General features: G+C 38.5%; 1 protein-coding gene across 10 annotated transcripts in view; it reads left to right on the forward strand.

Moving 5' to 3' along the window:
- ARHGEF9 (Cdc42 guanine nucleotide exchange factor 9) overlaps positions 1-11,038 on the forward strand; it is a 420,722-nt gene extending 409,684 nt beyond the window's left edge. For all 10 annotated transcript variants that reach the window (XM_070783846.1, XM_070783849.1, XM_070783851.1 and 7 more), the window contains one exon: positions 7,771-11,038. In XM_070783846.1, the coding sequence (XP_070639947.1) occupies positions 7,771-7,952 (182 nt within the window). In that variant the 3' untranslated portion in view covers positions 7,953-11,038. The remainder of the gene's footprint in view (positions 1-7,770) is intronic.
- The last annotated feature ends 9,955 nt before the right edge of the window (positions 11,039-20,993 follow it).

The raw sequence follows: 20,993 nt of genomic DNA on the forward strand, positions 1-20,993 counted from the left end.
AAGGAAACACAAGTCTTAAAATGTCATATTAGACAAGATGGACTTAATTGATATTTATAGAACATTTCATTCAAAAGCAGAAGAACACACATTCTTCTCAAGTGCACGTGAGAGATTCTCCAGGATAGCATTCTCTCAATTGCTATGCCATAAAAGAAGCCTCAGTATATTTAATAAAATTTTAATTATATCAAGCCTGCATTCCAACAAAAATGCTAAGAGATTAGAAATTAGCTATAAGAAAAAACTGGAAAAAACACAGTCACATGGAGGCTAAACAATATGTCACTAAACAACCAATGGGTCACTGAAGAAGACAAAAAGGAAAAAAAAAATACCCAGAGACAGATGAAAATGAAAACATGATGATCCAAAACCTATAGGATGCTACAAAAGCAGTTCTAAGAATGAAGTCTGTAGCAATACAATCTTACTTCAGGGGAAAAAAAATACAAACTAACCTAAACCAACAGACAAATAAGAACAAACAGTGGAATCCAATTTGGAAAATAAGAAAAATTGTCACAGTTTATAGATGACATGATATTGTACATAGAGAATGCCAAAGATGCTACCCGCCACCCCCCCCCACACACACACACACTAGAGCTTATCCTTGAATTTGGTACAGTTGCAGGATAGAAAGTTAATACTCAGAAATCATTCACATTTCTATACATTAACCACAAAAATCAGAAAGGGGAATTAAGGGAACAATCTCATTTACCACTGCATCAAAAAGAATAATGTACATAGGAATAAACCTACCTAAGGAGGCAAAAAATTTTACTATGAAAACTGTAAGATGCCAGTGAAATAATTGAAGGTGACACATGTCAAATTATATACTATGTTCTTGGATTGGAAGAATCAATATTGTCAAAATGACTATACTACCCAAGGCAATCTACAGATTCAGTGCAATCCTTATTAAATTACCAATGACATTTTTCAAAGAACTAGAACAAAAAAATCAAATTTACATGGAAACACAAAAGACTCTATGGTGTTAAAATCATCCTGAGAAAGAAAAACAGAGCTGGAAGAATCAGTCTCCCTGACTTCAGACTATACTACAAAGGTACAGTAAGCAAAAAAAAAAAAAAAAAAAAGTATGCTACTACAAGGGCCTACTGTATAGCATGGGCACATTTGCTCAATACTCTGTAATATACTAATGGGAAAAGAATCAGAAATAGAATAGATACATGTATAATGGAATCACTCTCCTGTACACCTGAAACTAACACAACATTGTTAGTTAACTATATTCCAACATAAAATAAAAATGTTTAAGTTATTACTAAAAAAGAGAGTGGAACTGGCACGCACACACACACACACACACACACACACACACAAACCCAGAAATATAGATCAGTGGAATAGAATTGGAAGCTAAGAAATAAACCCACACACCTACGGTCAGTTTATTTACAATAAAGAAAGCAAGAATATACAATGGAGAAAAGACAGTCTCTTCAATAAATGGTGCTGGGAAAATTGGGCAGCTACATGTAAAAGAATGAAACTAGAACGTTCTCTAATACCACACACACACAAAAAAACTCAAAATGGATAAATGACCTAAATGTAAGATTGCATACTGTAAAACTCTTAGAGGAAAACATAGGCAGAACATTCTTTAACATAAATTTGCAGCAATATCTTTTTGCATCCACCTCCTAGAGAAAATAAAAACAAAAATAAACAAATGGGACCTAATTAAACTTAAAAGCTTTTGCACAGCAAGAGGAAACATAAAAAATGAAAAGACAACCTACAGAATGGAAGAAAATATTTGCAAAGTGACTGATAAGGGATTGATCTCCAAATATATAAACATCTCATGCTGCTCAATATCGAAAATACCAAACAACCCAATCAAAAAATGGGCAGAAGATTTAGTAGATACTTCTCTAAAGAAGATATACAGATGACCAAAAATCACATGAAAAGATGTTCAACACTGCTAATTATTAGACAAATGCAAATCAAAACTACAATGACAAAACTTAAACTTTTCAGAATAGCCATCATCAAAAAAATCTACAAGGAATAAATGCCAGAGAGATTGTGGAGAAAGCTCTTATACTGTTGGTGGGATTGTAAACTGATACAACCACTATGGAGAACAGTATGGAGGCTCCTTAGAACTAAAAAAAGAGCTATTATATGATCCAGAAATCCTACTCTTGGGCATATATCCAGAGAAAGCCATAATTCAAAAAGGCCCTTGCATTACAATATTCATTGCAGTGCTGTTTCCAATAGCTAGAACATAGAACCAACCTAAATGTCTATTAACAGATAGGTAGATAAAGAAGATGTGATACATACATACAATGGTATATTACTCAGCCATTAAAAATGAAATAATGCTATTTGTGGTGACATGGATGGATCCATGACATATATGCTATTTGAGATTGCCACGCTTAGTGAAGTAAGTGAGGCAGAGAAAGGTATATATCATTTGATATCACTTATATGTGGAATGTAAAAAAGGTACAAATGAACTTATTTATAAAACAGAAATAGAGTCACAGATATAGAAAGCAAACTTAGAGTTGCAAAGTCAGAAAGCAGGAGAGGGATAAACTGGGAGATTGGAATTGACAAGTAACTAGTAAGAACATACTGTATAGCACAGGGAACTCTATTTAATACTCTGTAATTACCTTTATAGACTTCCCTGGTGGCTCAGATGGTAAAAGCGTCTGCCTACAATGCAGGAGAACAGGGTTCGATCCTTGGGCTGGGAAGATTCCCTGGAGAAGGAAACAGCAACCCACTCCTGTATTCTTGTCTGGAAAATCCCATGGACAGAGGAGCCTGGTAGGCTACAGTCCATGGGGTCGCAAAGATATAATGACCTTTATAAGAAAAGAATCTAAAAAAGAGTGGATATATGATATGTATAACTGATTAACTCTGTCATACAGCAGAAACTAATGCACATTATAAATAAACTATATTCCAATAAAAATTAATTTTTAAAATGTGCAGAATTCATAAATACCCATTTTCCAAAGAAAATTTTCCAGTAGCTACCATATACATGAAAATTTCTCTGCATCATTAATCATCAGGAAATGCAAATAAAAACCACAGTGAAATATTACCTCACACCTTCCAGAATGGCTGTTAACAAAAGAAAAGTGCTGACAAGTGCTGGGAAAGATGTAGAGAAAAAAGAACCCTTGTGTTCTGCTGGTGAGAATGTAAATTGATACAGCTGTTATGAAAAATAATATGGAGGTTCCTCAAGACTTAAAAATAGAACTACTATATAATTCAATTCCAGTTCTGAATATATATCTAAAGAAATGAAATAGCTATCTTGAAGAGATCTCTGTACCCCATGTTCGTTACAGCATTATTTATAGTAACCAAGAAAACAGAGGATGAGATGATTGGATGGCATCACTCAGTATCCAAACTCAATGGACATGAGTTTGAGCAAGCTCCAGATGGTGAAGGACAGGGAAGCATGGCAGGATGCAGTCCATGGGGTTGCAAAGAGTCAGACGTGACTGAGTGACTGAAAAACAAGACACAGAAACCACCTAAGTGTCTTTGACAGATGAATGGATAAATACACACACAATAAAACTTTATGCAGTCATAAAGAAGGAAATCTTGTCTTTTCCACATCACGGACTAACCTGGAAGGTATTCTGCTAAAAGAAATATTGCAGAGAAAGAAAGACAAATACTTCATGATCTCACTTATATGGGGAATCTAATAAAATTGATTTCATAGAAACAGAGAAGAGATTGGTGTTTGCCACATGCAAAGAGTGTTGGTTAGGGAAAATAGGTAAATGTGATCAAAATATAGAGACATTCAAGAGCTAACATGGAAAAAAAGATGTCCTTTTCATCATATGGGACTGGAATGCAAAAGTAGGAAGTCAAGAGATACCTGGAGTAACAAGCAACTTTGGCCTTAGAGTACAAAATGAAGCAAGGCAAAGGCTAACAGAGTAATCCCAAGAGAATGCACTGGTCATAGCAAACACCCTCTTCCAACAACACAAGAAATGACTCTACACATGGATATCACCAGATGGTCAAATACCAAAATCAGATTGATTATACTCTTTGCAGCCAAAGATGGAGAAAAAACAAGACCAGGAGCTGACTGTGGCTCAGATCATGAACTGCTTATTGCAAAATTCAGACATAAATTCAAGAAAGTATAGAAAACCAATAGGCCATTCAGGTATGACCTAAATCAAATCCCTTATGATTATACAGTGGAAGTGACAAATAGATTCAAGAGATATGATAGAGTACCTGAAGAACTATTGACAGAGGTTTAAACATAGTAGAGGATGTGGTGATCAAAACCATCCCAAAGAAGAAGAAATACAAAAAGGAAAAACGAGGAGGCCTTACAAATAGCTGAGAAAAGAGAAGCTAAAGGCAAAGGAGAAACGGAATGATATACCCATCTGAATGCAAAGTTCCAGAGAAGAACAAGGAGAGATAAGAAAGCCTTCCGAAGTGAGCAATGAAAGAAATAGAGGAAAACAATAGAATGGGAAAGACTAGAGATCTCTTCAAGAAAATTGAAGCTTCCAAGGGAACATTCCATGCTTCATGGGCACAATAAAGGACAGGAACAGTATGGACCTAACAGAAGCAGAAGATATTAAGAAAAGGTGGCAAGAATACACAGGAGAATTATACAAAAAAAATCATAATGACATAGATAACCATGATGGTGTGATCACTCACCTAGAGCCAGACATCCTGGAGTGCTAAGTCAAGTATGCCTTGAGAAGCATCACTACAAACAAAGCTAGTGGAGGTGATGGAATTCCAGCTGAGCTATTTCATATCCTAAAAGGTGATGCTATTATAATGCTGCATTCAATATGCCAGCAAATTTGGAAAACTAGGAGTGGCCAAAAGACTGGAAAAGGTCAGTTTTTATTCCAATCCCATAGAAGGGCAATGCCAAAGAATGTTCAAGCTACCATACAATTGCAGTCATTTCACACACTAGCAAGGTAATGCTAAAAATCCTTCAAGCTAGGCTTCAACAGTATATGATCTGAGAATTCCAGATTTACAAGCTGAATTTAGAAAAGGTAGAGGAACCAGAGATCAAAGTACCAGCATCAGTTGGACCATAGGAAAAGCAAGAGAATTCCAGAAAAAATAAAATCTACTTCTGCTAAAGTCTTTGATTGTGTGTATCACAACAACCTATGGAAAATTCTTAAAGAGATGAGAATACCAAACCACCTTATCTGCCTTCTGAGAAACCTGTATGCAGGTCAAGAAGTTAGAACTGGACATGAAATGACAGACTGGTTCAAAATGGGAAAGCAGAACATCAGATTGTATATTGTCACCTTGATTATTTAACTTATATGCAGAGTACATCATGCAAAATGCTAGGCTGGATGAAATACAAGCTGGAATCAAGATTGCCAGGAGAAATATCAGTATGCAAATATTCAATAACATCATATTCCATGGTAAGAATTTGAAGGCATTTCCCCTAAGATCAGGGAAAAGAGAAGGACACCAACTCTCACCACTCCTATTTGGCATAACTCTGAAAATCCTAGCCAGAGTGATCAGGAAAGAAAAAGCAATTAAAGTCAGAAGTCAATTATCTCTGTTTGCAGATGACATGATTTCATACGTATAAAACTGTAGAGACTCTTAAGACATAAAAATATTCTAATAGTCAAGGAATTCAGTAATATTTCAGTATACAAAATCAGTTGTACAAAAATCAGTTTTGTTTCAATAACAATAAATATCCACAGAGAAATTAACAACATAACCCCCTTTGTAATAGAACAAAATAATAAAATACTTAGGAATAGGTTTACCAAGAAAGTTAAAGATCTGTACATTTAAATCTATTAGACATTTATGAAAAAATTTGAAAAAAAACAAATAAATGGAAAGATATCACATATTCATGGATTATAAGATGATATTGTGGAAATGACCTTATTACACAAAGCCATCTGTATATTTGGTGTAACCCCTATCTCAAATTCCATGGCATTTTTCATAGAAGGAGGAAAAAAAAAGAGTCCTAAAATTCATATGAAACCAGAACAGAGCCCAATTTACCAAAGAAATTCTGAGAAAGAAGAACAAAATTGGAGGCAATCATACATCCCAATTTCAAACTATATTACAAAACTATAGTAATCAAAAAAGTATCAACATATACATGAGTGGAACAGAATTGAGGGCCCAATTATAAAACCATACTTATGTTCAACTACTATTTGTAAGGGGCCCAAGAATATTCAGAAAGGGAAAATTTGTTGTTTTTGTTTTAGTGGCTTATGATGTCCAGTTCTTTGCGACCCCATGGACTGTAGCCCACCAGGCTCCTCTGTCCATGGGCTTACCCAGGCAAGAATACTGGAGTCGGTTGCCGTTTCCTTCTCCAGGGTATCTTCCCAACCAGGGATCGAATCTGCATCTCCTGCATTGAAGGCAGATTCTTTACCGCTGAGCCAGGGTGGAAACACAAGGGAAAACTACTCTTTTATAAATGGCATTGGGAAAATTAGATATCTACATGCAGAGGACTGTATCAACCCCCCCATACTACACCAGTCACAAAAATTAACTCAAAGCAGATTAATGATTTATGTGTAAGACCCACATATGTAGAAATCCTAGAAGAAAACATAGAGAAAATACTCCTTGACATTGGTCTTGCCAATGAGATTTAAATATAACACCTAAAGCACAAGCCAGAGAAACAAAAATAAGCAAGTGGGACTTGTAATCTGCTCAGCAAAAGACAAACTATTAACAAAATGAAAAGGCTCCCTATGAAATGGGACAAATTATTTATAAACCATATACCCAATAAAGACATATACATATACACCATGGTATACTGTTCAGCCATAAAAAGAAAGAAATCCTATCATTTATGGAAATATGAATGGTCTTTAGGGAGTTATATGCTGTGAGAAATAAGTCATAAAATACAAATATTATCTGATGTCTCTTTTAAGTGCAAGCTGAAAAAAGGAAAGTTATAGAAATAGAAAATAGATTGCTGGTTGCCAGGATTTGGGGTTGGCATTGAGGAAAGTGGGGATTTGTTGGTCAAAGGGCACAAACTTCTAGTTACATGATGAAGTTCTGGGGATATAATATACAGTATGGTTAATATAGTTAACAATACTCTATTGTATACTTAGGAGGTGCTAAGAGTATTACATACTTAGGAGGTTCTTAAATGTTCTTACCACAAACAAAAGTAATTGTGTGAGGTGATGGATGTGTTAACTAACCTTATTGTGGTAATTATTCCACAGTATATACATGTAATGAATCATCACATTAACATCTTAACACTTACACAATATTATGTCAGTTATATCTCAATAAAGATGGAAAACAATAAGAATAAAAAACAGCAAAATACTCACTTTTAGAAGTGTTTCCTTCTCACTGACCTGCCAATGGCTTAATATGATATATGATGGCTTAATGTGACATTGCTTCCAGGGTAATGGGATCAAGTAATCAAACAAAGACAAACAGAGAAGCTGTAATGTTGAAATTTCAGACACTGACCAGCAAATGAAAAAGGTATTTGGGAGCAACAGAGAAATCATCCTTGCATTCTGAATCATATGCTTTGTGCTTCAGCCTATTCTGTTCTGAATATAGATAAGGATTAAAAGTGGGGCACTAGGTGATGTGAGAAGCCCCTTGCTACTTAATTTATACCATTTCCCTTTGATCTCCCATCTACTCTAGGTGTCAACTCTGCCCGCTCAGTTCCTCCTTCCTACCCACCACCACAGGACCCGTTAAACCAGGGCCAATACCTGGTCCCCGATGGCATCGCTCAGTCGCAGGTCTTTGAGTTCACCGAACCCAAGCGCAGCCAGTCACCATTCTGGCAAAACTTCAGCAGGTTAACCCCCTTCAAAAAATAATACCAACAGGGAGGCAGATAATTTTAAAATAAATAAAATTATATTTATAGATGGACCTTTTTTTGGAGAAGCACTGTTGAAATTTATATATATATATACATATACACACACATGCATACACACACATACACAAAAACACACAGTCTTGAGTGTACACACCCACACACCCAACTACACACACACACACACACTCACACTCACACTCACACTCACACACACACACACGCAGAAGGACCAAAAATGTTTTCTGTTGTTTTGGGCAAGTAAAATCTGTAGTTGGTAGGAAGAAGTACCAATGACTTCCAAACACGTGATCCCTTAAAAAGTTTTCTGTTCTTATCCTGCCCCCCTCCCCTTTACTTTCAGAAACTTACATTTCTATTTGTTCCTTTTTTGTTGAAATAATCTTTTTGCTCTCCTGTGAATGATTCATTGACTTGTCATTATTAACATAGATGTGTTGTATTGTTTTTTACTTTCCTGATGATACTGATGCTGATGACTTTTGAATTTAATTTAATATGGTGGAGTTTGGGAGTTTTGAATTTCTTTTTTTTCCTTTTACTTCTCATTGGGTAAAGGAAGGATCCCCTTTCTCCTCTCCCTCGACTGATCATCTGCGAATGTTTCTGCAGCCCTGCAGTTACCCCAAATAGCCTTTTTCCTGCATCTTCTGTCCTAGTCATACCAGTCTGGACATGCTCTGTTGTGCCCTGTGACATAACTGCTCAATATTTCTATTGCTTTCACTGTGTTTTAGGTGTTGTGGAGGGATTGAAACTAAACAGAAGTAAGAGAACATCAGAGTAATGATACTAGAAGGGACTTTTGTTCAGAAAATGTTCTGCATTTGGGCTGTTTCTTCTTCTAGCACTGGGGGTTCCCATGTTGTAGCACTGCTGGGTCATGACAGTTTTGTATCTGGGGTTCAGTTTGGGTCAGTTTTTCTCTTCTTCATGCCACTTTGGTTATGGGGTTTCTTCTAGGCTTCTTCCTCCCCTAACTTAAAAAGTCTGAACTAGAAGCAAAGAGGCTGAGACTCTGCCCCTTGAAGGAGGGATTCAACTGTCTCCAGTAACAGGTAGGTTTAGGATATGGTTCCCCACTGCAGTCAGTTCAGCAGCCTGGTTATACCTGCTTCACATTTGCAGATTGTTTAGGAAGCATTGTTCAGAGTCTGTGAGAGGTCAAAACAGAGCTCACCTGACCAAGATCATCAGCTGTATTCAAATTATTGACCTAGACAGAATCCAGGGCTGAGAGTAATGTAGAAAAGAATAAAGATGGGGATGGAAAGAGACGTCCTCAGTCCAAGATATGTACTTAAAGTTCCTAACTTAGGTGTAACTTGCCCCATTGTTAGCAGATTGCATGGATAATCTTCCATGGCTCCTTCCATCTTCCTCCCTGTTTTCTTTCTTTCCCCTGCTCTCCCCTACACAGGAGGATTGCTGGTATGAGCATAATTAAAGCACTTCTGGAACTCAAAGAATGCCCTATTTCCAACATTCTCCCATCCCACCACATTTGAAGTAAGCAAGTGAGAAACCCAGAGGACACTTCCCTGTGGAGAAAGGATCTGAGGCAGAGTTGCTGCCCTCAGGTTCATTTTTGGCAGGCTTTACACTTCCCACACAAAGAGACAGGCTCCCTATGTGTACTCCCTATTCCTCCTCTCCACATGGCCTCTTGGGTAGATAGACCTTGAATTGTAAGAAGAATGTAGTACAAAGGAGTAAAGATGGGCCCTACTATGGAGCGCCATTCTAGTGAGGAGATTGAGTCTGTCCTGGACCCTGTGGGAGAAGACTTCATCATGAAAGGACCTCAGCTTAATGAGCAGCAGCTGTGGCTGCATGGGACACTTAACATAGCTAGCTTGATTGCTGCTTTTATGCTTCCTGATCCAGACCAGGCCCTGTCCAGCCTGGGAATTTTTCCTCTTTGGGAATCAAATTACAAGCTGTTTAAGCTCACATTCCACCACACCCAAATGAGACTTGAGGAGTAAGCCAAGGATAAGCCTGAATTGAGCAGAGGGCTAGAGCTCGGGACTGGCCACCACTGCTCAGCACAAGACCCAACTACTTAAGCTCCGTTGGCAAGGAACCTGGTACTGAGTGCCTAAGCTAAATTGACCTCCCTGTCAAACAGAATATCTGGCTGTGTAGGCCTCCCTTGAGTGTACATTATTTTCCCACTTTCCATTCTTTCCCATTAGGCCTGGCCTTGACATGTTTCTCCAGAGCTTGGGGGCACACCAAAAGGGGATTCTTGGACAGGTCCCTGGAGCTACAACTTCTCTTGGCCAAGCTCCCTCCCACACCCCCTTCCTGCTCCCCTGGGACTGTGTCCAGGGAAGCAGGACACAGAGCTCCAGGATCAGGGATTATCACCTCTTTTCCACCTACCTCTCACTCACCCAACTCACTGGTCTCATCAGATGCCAATAACTTGTGAGAACAATAAGAAATCAGTTTACCATTGGTCAGAAAATTCACCTAACCAATGACAGCAAGCAGACCAGTGATGGACAGCCTCAAGGGGATCCCCCATTACCTGAGTTCAGAATTCAAGCCTATTCTATGTCCCCACAGCAGTGCTCTCCCCAAGGAATCTGTAAATCTCTGTTTCTGCATGGCCCAGAGATCCCCTTTCCTCACTTCAATGAGGCCTGGATTTGCTCTCCAAAAGGCTTGGAACCTGCCATAGAATGGCCTAATCCAGAAGCTCAACTCCTCTTTCTCCCTCTCTCTCTCATCCCTTCTACATGTATATCTCTAAAGGATGTGTAAGGACAGCAACAAGAGAGTTCTAACAATTCTAGTGTGAAACCAAATAGTGATCTTTTAGTGCTTTGGGGATGGGGTGGGCTGGGGTGGATGGATGGGCAACAGTGATTTTGATTACCCCTGCTGCTCTGCACTTGCCAGTTTATTATTTCATTTCTTCTATCTGATTGTTTGACCCTGTCAAACAAGTGTCAAAGTTGTGTGTTTAAAAAATGTTTAACAAAAATATGATGTTGTAATGACACAAAGCCTTATGAAAATATTTATGGAGTTCAATAAAAGAAGTAAAAGACACCTCTAGGCATAGCTCTCATGCTATTTTGTGTGTGTATGTTTTACCAAGTGCTAAATAAAGGGAATTTGCCTGGTGGGGGCAGCTTATCCCAGCCTCGCCTACCAGTCCTGTTGTTCTATAGCCAGGCATACGATGGGCTGTCTGTGGCCTTCCATGTCATTTCTTAAAGAGTAGGCCACAATAACCAATTTTGAGTCTGTAACAGAGGCACTTCAAATGTCTTTATGGGTAGGACTGTCATTCATGTCACTTCACCCTTTGACAAGTCTTAAAGACCCATTCCTGACTTTGCTCCTTTTCCTTGCAGCTGCCAAGTCCAGTACTTGCCCTGTGCACTCTCACATGATCTTAAAAGCTGCTTTTTGAACCTAACCAGAATACATATCACTTAGGAATCCTTCACCTCCAGCTATTTCCTAATGCTTCCAGTCCTGTTTCCTCTGAAATAGACATATTTATCCATCCCCCAAAGTGTTTATTTCATCATGGTGTCTCCTACACATACATGCTCCTTGCTGTCCACAAGGCTCCTGTGTGGTATCTTATGTTACCCAGCAGAGACACAATAATAGTTTGTATGTTCTGGTACTACTTCACCTGCCTTTCTCCAGAAGAAATAAACACTGATCCCAGTAAAATGCTTATTTGTCACTCATCTCCCAATCTGCTTCAAACTGATCTCAGAGTTGCTTACTCTTAGAGTGTTCCTGGGTGTCACATGAATTGAGGGGAGTTGGAAGCAAGAATATGGAATGAGCTGATACTAGCATATGAATGAGTATCACTCTCTATATTCTCCTCAAGAGCCCTGTCTCTTTAAGTTTTCTAGCGTAGGCTTCCAACAGATGACTACGACCACCGGTCCTTTTGTCTCTAGTACCAAGAGCAAATAGAAGGAGGCCCAAGGTCTCTGCTGTGGGTTTTGGCTTACTTCAGTGTTTTAGTCACTGAGGCCACCACTCTACTGCTTAGCCTGCTTAACTTTTGGACCCTTTGGAATTTCCCTATTTATATTGACCTGCTTACCCCTGCCTCCCAGAGGCTTCTGTCCTGCATAGAATAGAATGCTGATTAGATAGACCTTGCTCACCCAGGCCTTTACCTATCAGGTCCAAGATAACAAAATGAGATCTCAGCATTACCCCAAGTACAACCACTTGCAGTGCAACAGTTTAGCCTGGTCATAGGTATATTAGACCATCTGGGTTTCCCAACATGGTTGGAGAGGAATTTTGGAGGTTACTTCATGTTCACTAGAAGCATACTATTCTGGTTCCATCTCTCCCAATTCTTTCTTTTTTCTCTAGTAGGCCATGAGTGTTTTCTCATATGATTGGGGAAGAGTGAAAGGAATGGTGCATGGTCCTTTGTCCTTCAGAAGCCTGTATTACTTCTATTTAACTCACCAATAGGTCCTTCAAGGCAGCTTTTTAGGTGAGGCTTTGTCCATCTCCACAACAGCCATGCTGCCAACCAACTGAATTAGATTCAACTTGCATGTCCTAAGTATATAATCTGGGCTAGGCCTTGTGGTTGGTACACAGGAGATACCAAGATGACTAAAATAAAATCTCTGCCTACAGTCTCAGAGTTCAGTGAGAACATATAAACATGGGCCATAAGAAGGATGGATGAAGTCCTCAAGGCACTCAGAAAATGGAATGGTTAATTCTGATTGAGGAACATCTTTGTAATCAGTCAGGATAAGTTTAGTGTACTGCAATAAGAGATATTCCCTCAAATCTTTTTTTCCTTGTTGTTTATCCATTTTATTTTTTTAATTTATTTATTGTAAATTGAATGATAATTGCTTTACAATATTGTGTTGTATTCATACATCAATATGCATCTTAATGGCTTAACATATAAGAGTTTATTTCTTGCTCATACAAATCCTACTCTGAGTCCAGGTGACTTTCCAGAGCAGCTATCACCCATGTGATAGTACACAATCTGGGCTTCTGCTGCCTTGCTACACCTCCATCTCAAGATGTAGTTCTATAATCACCACAGCTGAAGAGAGAGCCCTAGATTGTTTCTCACTTACAGTTAAATTCTCTAGCCAGAACTGATCATATGGCCTCATCCAACTTTAAGGAAACAGAAAACTGTAAAAGTCCTACGAACTCAGAAGGGCAGGAGAACTAGATATGAATGAACATTAGACATCTCTACCAAAGAAGGAAATGTTTGAACTAAGTCTCAGAAGACAAGGAAAATTCTACCATATTGTGAATGTTAGAGCAATTGAGAAGTTAGGGGAAAGAGTTCACACAAGACAACCCTTCCTTCTGACACCAATTGAGAGTCTAGGGATCCCAAATAACACCGTTCAGTTCAGTTCAGTTCAGTTCAGTCATTCAGTCGTGTCCGGCTCTTTGCGACCCCATGAATCACAACACACCAGGCCTCCCTGTCCATCACCAACTCCCGGAGTTCACTCAGACTCACGTCCATCGAGTCAGTGATGCCATCCAGCCATCTCATCCTCTGTCGTCCCCTTCTCCTCCTGCCCCCAATCCCTCCCAGCATCAGAGTCTTTTCCAACGAGTCAACTCTTCACATGAGGTGGCCTAAGTACTGGAGTTTCAGCTTCAGCATCATTCCTTCCAAAGAAATCCCAGGGCTGATCTCCTTCAGAATGGACTGGTTGGATCTCCTTGCAGTCCAAGGGACTCTCAAGAGTCTTCTCCAACACCACAGTTCAAAAGCATCAATTCTTCAGTGCTCAGCCTTCTTCACTGTCCAACTCTCACATCCATACATGACCACAGGAAAAACCATAGCCTTGACTAGACAGACCTTTGTTGGCAAAGTAATGTCTCTGCTTTTGAATATGCTATCTAGATTGGTCATAACTTTCCTTCCAAGGAGTAAGCGTCTTTTAATTTCATGGCTGCAGTCACCATCTGCAGTGATTTTGGAGCCCAAAAAAATAAAGTCTGAAACCGGATGCCATGATCTTCGTTTTCTGAATGTTGAGCTTTAAGCCAACTTTTTCACTCTCCTCTTTCACTTTCATTAAGAGGCTTTTTAGTTCCTCTTCACTTTCTGCCATAAGGGTGGTGTCATCTGCATATCTGAGGTCATTGATATTTCTCCCTGCAATCTTGATTCCAGCTTGTGTTTCTTCCAGCCCAGCATTTCTCATGATGTACTCTGCATATTAGTTAAATAAGCAGAGTGACAATATACAGCCTTGACGCACTCCTTTTCCTATTTGGAACCAGTCTGTTGTTCCATGTCCAGTTCTAACTGTTGCTTCCTGACGTGCATACATGTTTCTCAAGAGGCAGATCAGGTGGTCTGGTATTCCCATCTCTTTCAGAATTTTCCACAGTTTATTGTGATCCACACAGTCAAAGGCTTTGGCATAGTCAATAAAGCAGAAATAGATGTTTGGTTTGATAATTCACTACAAGACTCACAGAATTCATTGGTATACTCATAGTTATGCCTTATGAAACCTAAATGATACAGATGAAAATCAGCCAAGGGAAGAATCATAGAGCGGAGTATAAGAAAGTACCAAACAGAGAGCTTCAATTTTCCTATTCCTGTGGAGTGAGGACAATGTTACTTTCCAGAATAAATATGTGACAATATGCATGGAGTATTGCCCCCAGGAAAGCACACTCAAGTTTCTTAAGATTTTGTTAGAGCTTTATCATTGCACTTGTGGCTGATCCCTGTATACAGTCCCCTCAGAAGATGAACTGATACCAGGTAACTCAGCGCCCCCACCATAAATCACATTGTTGGTGTGGACAAAAACCCCATCCTAAATCACATTGCCATCCAGACAGAAAATTAGTAAGGAAACACAGGGCTTAAATAAAACTTTAGATCACATGGACTTAATTGAAATTTATAGAACATTCCATCCAAAAGCAGCAGACTACGCATTCTTTTCAAGTGCACACAGAACATTCTCCAATATTGACCACATGCAGAGCCATAAGGTGAGTCTCAGTAAATTTAAGAAAATTAAAACCACATCAAGCACCTTTTCTTATCACAATGCTATAAGATTAGAAAGAAACTACAATAAAAATTACAAAAAATACAATATGATATTTAACAGCTAAAGGATCACTGAAGAAATCAAAGAGGAAATAAAAAAATACCTAGAGACAAATAAAAACAAAAGCACAACAGTCCAAAACCTATGGGAGACAGCAAAAGCAGTTCTAAGAGGGACGTTTATCACATACAATCGTCCTCAAGAAATACAAATAAATCTCAGATAAAAGTCCTGACCTTACACCCAAAATATCTAGAGTAAGAATAAACAAAAGTAAAGTTAACAGAAGGAAAGAAATAACATCAGAGAAGAAATAAATGAAATAGGAACAAAGAAAACAACTGTAAAGATTAATGAAATTTAAAGCTGGTTCTTTGAAAAGATAAACAAAACCAATAAAACTTTAGCCACACTCATCAAGGAAAAAAGGGAGAGGACTCAAATCAATAAAATTAGAAATAAAAAAGGAGAAGTTAAAATTTACTCTGCAGAAACACAAAGAGTCATTAGAGACTACTATGAGCAACTCCATGCCAACAAAATGGACAACTTGGAAAAATGGACATATTCTTAGAAAGGTGCAAATCCCAAAAGTGAACCAGGAAGAAATATAAATTATGAATATACCAATCACAAACACTGAAATTGAAACTGTGATTTTAAAACTCCCAGCAAACAAAAGTCCATGACCTGATGGTTACACAGGTGACTTCTATCATACATTTAAAGAAGGGTTAACACCTATCTTCTGAAACTGTTGCAAAAGATTGCAGAGGAAGGAACACTTCCAAACACATTCTATGGGGCCACTACAACCCTGATACCAAGGCCAGACAGAGATACCACAAGAAAAGAAAATTACAGGCCAATATCACTGATCCACATAGATGCAAAAATCCTCAACAAAACACAAGCAATTTGAATCCAACAGTACATTTTAAAAGACCATACACCATGATCACAGGATTCATCCCAGGTATGCACGGATTTTTCAGTATTTGCAAATCAATCAATGTGATACACAGTATCAACAAACTGAAGAATAAAAAATATACATTTCAATAGATACATAAAAGGCTTTTGACAAAATTCCGAACACATTTATGATAAAAACCCTCCAGAAAATGGACATAGAGGGACTATACCTCAACATAATAAAGGCCATATATGACAAACTTACAACTAACATCATACTCAATGGTGAAAGCTGAAAGCATTTCCTCTAAGATCAGGAGAAAGACAAGGATGTCAACTCTCAGAGAAGAAAAAGAAGTAAAGGGAAACCAAATTGGAAAAGAAGAAATTAAACTGTAACTATTCACAGATGACATGGTACTTACTATACATAGAAGATCCTGAAGATGCTACCAGAAAATTTCTAGAATGCATCAGTGAATCAAATAAAGTTACAGGTTTCAAAATTAATACACATATGCAACAGAAATCTGTTGCATTTCTATACACCAACAAGGGAATTCCAGAAAAACATATACTTCTGCCTCACTGACTACGCTAAAGTCTTTGACTGTGTGGGTCACAACAAACTGTGGAAAATTCTTAAATGGAAATACAAGACCAACTTATCTGCCTCCTGAGAAACCTGTATGCAGGTCAAGAAGCAACAGTTAGAACCGGACATGGAACAACAAAATGGTTCCAAATTGGGAAAGGAGTAAGTCAAGGCTGTATACTGTCACCTGCTACTTTAGCTTATATACAGAGTATGTCATGCAAAATACCAAGCTGGATGAAATTCAAGCTGGAATCAAGATTGCTGGGAGAGATTACAATAACCTCAGATATGCAGATAACACCACCCTAATGGCAAAAAAAAAAAAAAATGAAGAACTAAAAAGCCTCTTGAAGAAGGTGAAAGAGGAGAGTGAATAAGCTGGCATAAAACTCAACATTCAAAAAGCTAAGATGATGACATCAGGTCCCATCACTTCATAACAAATAGATATGAAAACAATGGAAAGAGTGACAATTTTATTTTCTTGGGCTCCAAAATCACTGTGGATGGTGGCTGCAACAATGAAATTAAAAGACACTTGCTCCTTGGAAGGAAAACTATTACAAATCTAGACAGTGTATTAAAAAGCAGAGACATTACTTTGCCAACAAAGATCTGTATAGTCAAAGCTTTGGTTTTTCCAGTAGTTATGTAGGGATGTGAGAGCTAGATAATACAAAAGGCTGATCGCTTTTGAACTGTGGTGCTAGAGAAGACTCTTGAGAGTCCCTTGGACAGCAAAGAGATCAAACCAGTCAATCCTAAAGGAAAAGGAAATAAACCCTGAATAGTCATTGGAAGGACTAACACTGAAGCTCCAATAGTTTGGCCACCTGATGTTAAGAGCCAACTTATTGGAAAAGACCCTGATGCTGGGAAAGACTGAGGGCAAGAGGAGAATGGGGCAACAGTGGGTGAGACAGTTCAATGGCATCATTGGCTAATGGACATGAGTTTGACCAAACTCTGGGAGATAGTAAAGGATGGAACCCTGGCATACTGCCATCCATGGGGTCCAAAAGAGATGGACATGACTGAGTGAGTGAACAACAAATGAAAAAATCAAAAAGAGAAATTCAAGAAACAATTCCTTTTACCATCACATCAAAAGGAATAAAACACCTAGGACTAAACTAGGAAAGACTGAGGGCAGGAGGAGAATGGGCAACAGAGGATGAGACACATGGATGGCATCGACTAATGGACATGAGTTTGAGTAAACTCCAGGAATTGGTGATTGACAGGGAGGCCTGGCATGCTGCAGTCCATGGGGTCACAAGGAGTCAGACATGGCTGAACGACTGACCTGAAACATACCTAAGGAGACAAAACACCTGTATTCCTCAAAACTATGAGAAACTGATGAAAGAAATCAAATACTCATGTTGATGTTTGGTAAATACCAACACAATTCTGTGAAGCAATCATCCTTCAATTAAAAAATAAATAAATTAAAAAAAAAAAACAAATAAGACCCAAACAGATATTCATATATTGGAAGAATTAATATTGTCAAAATTACTACACTACCCAGGGAAATCTTCAGATTCAACACAATCCCTATCAATTACCAATGGCATTTTTCACAGACCTAGAACAAAAAATTCTTAAAATTTCTATGGAGACAAAAAAGATCTGGAATAGTCAAAGCAATCATGAGAAAGAAAAAGTAAGCTGGAGGAATCAGGTTTCCTGACTTCAAACTATGCTACAAAGCTACAGTAATCAAAGCAGTGTGGTACCAGTACAAAAATAGAAATATAGATGAATGGAACATTATAGAAAACCTGGAAATTACCCCCATGCACCTGCTGCTGCTCCTAAGTCACTTCAGTCGTGTCCGACTCTGTGCAGCCCCATAGACGGCAGACCACCAAGCTCCCCCGTCCCTGGGATTCTCCAGGCAAGAACATTGGAGTGGATTGCCATTTCCTTCTCCAATGCATTAAAGTGAAAAGTGAAAGGGAAGTCGCTCAGTTGTGTCTGACTCTTCGCTACCACATGGACTGCAGCCCACCAGGTTCCTCCGTCCATGGGATTTTCCAGGCAAGAGTACTGGAGTGGGGTGCCATTGCCTTCTCCAACCCCATGCACCTACTGTCCATCAATCTATGACAAAGGAGGCATAGCTACACAATGTCAAATTGATAGTCTCTCAACAAATGATGCTGTGAATACTGGACAGCTAAATGTAACAAAAATGAAATTAGATAAATCTTTAACAACATACACAAAAATAAGCTCAAAATGGATTAAAGACCTAAATGTGAGACTGGACATTGTAAAACTCCTAGAGGAAATCATAGGCAGAACACTCTCTAATAAATCACAGAAAAAAATTTTTGATATATCTCCTACAACAATGGAAACAAGAAATAATAAACAGATGGGAGCCTACTCAAACTCAAAAGCTTTTGCACAGAAAAGGAAACAATAAGCAAAACAAAATGACAACCCAAAGATTGGGAGAAAATATTTTCAAATAATGTGACAGACAAGAGATTGTTCTCCTGCATTTATAAATAGCTAATTATGCTTGGACATCAAAACAAATAGTTCAATCAAAGAAATGGGCAGAAGACCAAAACAGACATTTCTCAAAAGTAAACATACAGTTGTCCAAGAGACTCATGAAAAGATGTCCAACATCATGAATTATTAGAGAAATGCAAATCAAAACTGCAATGACATATCTCCTCACACCAGCCAAAATGGCTGTCATTAAAAAATCCACAAGCAATAAATGCTGGAGCAAGTGTGGAGAGAAGGGAACCGTTTTGCACCATATGTGGGAATGTAAATTTGTACAGACACTATGGAGAAGAATATGGAGGTTCCTTAAAAACCTAAAAATAGAGCTACCAAATGATTCTCCAATCCCACTCCTGGGCATACATCTGGAGAAAAATATGATCCAAAAGGATACATGCACCTTCCCATCAAGAAGTTTCAACAAGCCTTCTAAGTTTGTCCATCAGATGGGAGAGAGAATGAAAACCACCACAATAGAAAACTAATGAAAGTGATCACACGGATAATGGCTTTGTCTAACTCAATGAAACTATGAGCTATGCCATGTAGGGCCACTCAAGTTGGACAGGTCATGGTGGAGAGTTCTGACAAAACGTGGTCCACTGGAGAAGGAAATGGAAAACCACTTCAGCATTTCTGCCTTGAGAACCCCATGGACAGTATGAAAAAGCAAAAAGATATGACATTGAAAGATGAACTCCCCAGGTCAGTAGGTGCCCAGTATGCTACTGGAGAAGAGCAAATAAATAGCTCCAGAAGGAATGAAAAGGCTAAAGCAAAGTAGAAACAACACCCAGTTGTGGATGTGTGTGATGGTGAAAGTAAACTCTGATGCTGTAAAAACAATACTGCAAAGGAATGAGGAATGTTATGTGCATGAATCAAGGTAAACTGGAGATGGTCAAATAGGAGATGGCAAGAGTGAACATCAACATTTTAGGAATCAGTGAACTAAAATGGGCTTGAATGGGTGAATTTAATTCAGATGACCATTATAGCTACTGTGGGCAAGAAACCCTGAGAAGAAATGGAGTAGCCCTCACAGTCAACAAAAGAGTTCAAAATGCTGTACATGGGTACAATCTCAAAAATGACAGAATGAACTCTGTTTGTTTCCAAGGTGAACCATTCAATATCACAGTAATCCGAGTCTATGACCCAACCACTAATGCTGAAGAACCTGAAGTTGAATGGTTCTATGAAGACCTAAACGATCTTCTGGAACTAACACCAAAAAATTATGTTCATTACATCACAGGTGACTGGAATGCAAAGTTAGGAAGTCAAGAGATACCTGGAGTAACAGGTGAATTTGGCCTTAGAGTACAAAATGAAACAAGGCAAAGATTAACAGAGTTTTGGCAAGAGAACACACTGGTCATAGCAAACGTCCTGTTCCAACAACACAATATAAGACGCTACACATGGGCATCACCAGATGGTCAATACCAAAATGTGATTGATTATATTCTTTGCAGCCAAAGATGGAGAAGCTCTATACAGTCACCAAAAACAACACCGGGAGCTGACTGTGGCTCAGATCATGAACTCCTTATTGCCAAATTCAGACTTAAATTGAAAAAAGGGAAAACCACTAGACAGTCAGGTATGACCTAAATCAAATCCCTTACAATTATACAGTGGACATGACAAAAAGATTCAAGGGATTACATCTGATAGACAGAGTGCCTGAAGAACTATGGAAGGAGACTCATGACATAGTACAGGAGGTGGTGATCAAGACCATCCCCAAGAAAAAGAAATACAAAAAGGCAAAACGGTTGTCTGAGGAGCCCCTATAAATAGCTGAGAAAAGAAGAGACACTAAAGACAAAGGAGAAAAGGAAAGATATACCCATTTGAATGCAGAGTTCCAAAGAATAGC

This window comes from Bos indicus, chromosome X, assembly GCF_029378745.1.
Source record: "Bos indicus isolate NIAB-ARS_2022 breed Sahiwal x Tharparkar chromosome X, NIAB-ARS_B.indTharparkar_mat_pri_1.0, whole genome shotgun sequence".
Classification (NCBI taxonomy): Eukaryota; Metazoa; Chordata; class Mammalia; order Artiodactyla; family Bovidae; genus Bos; species Bos indicus.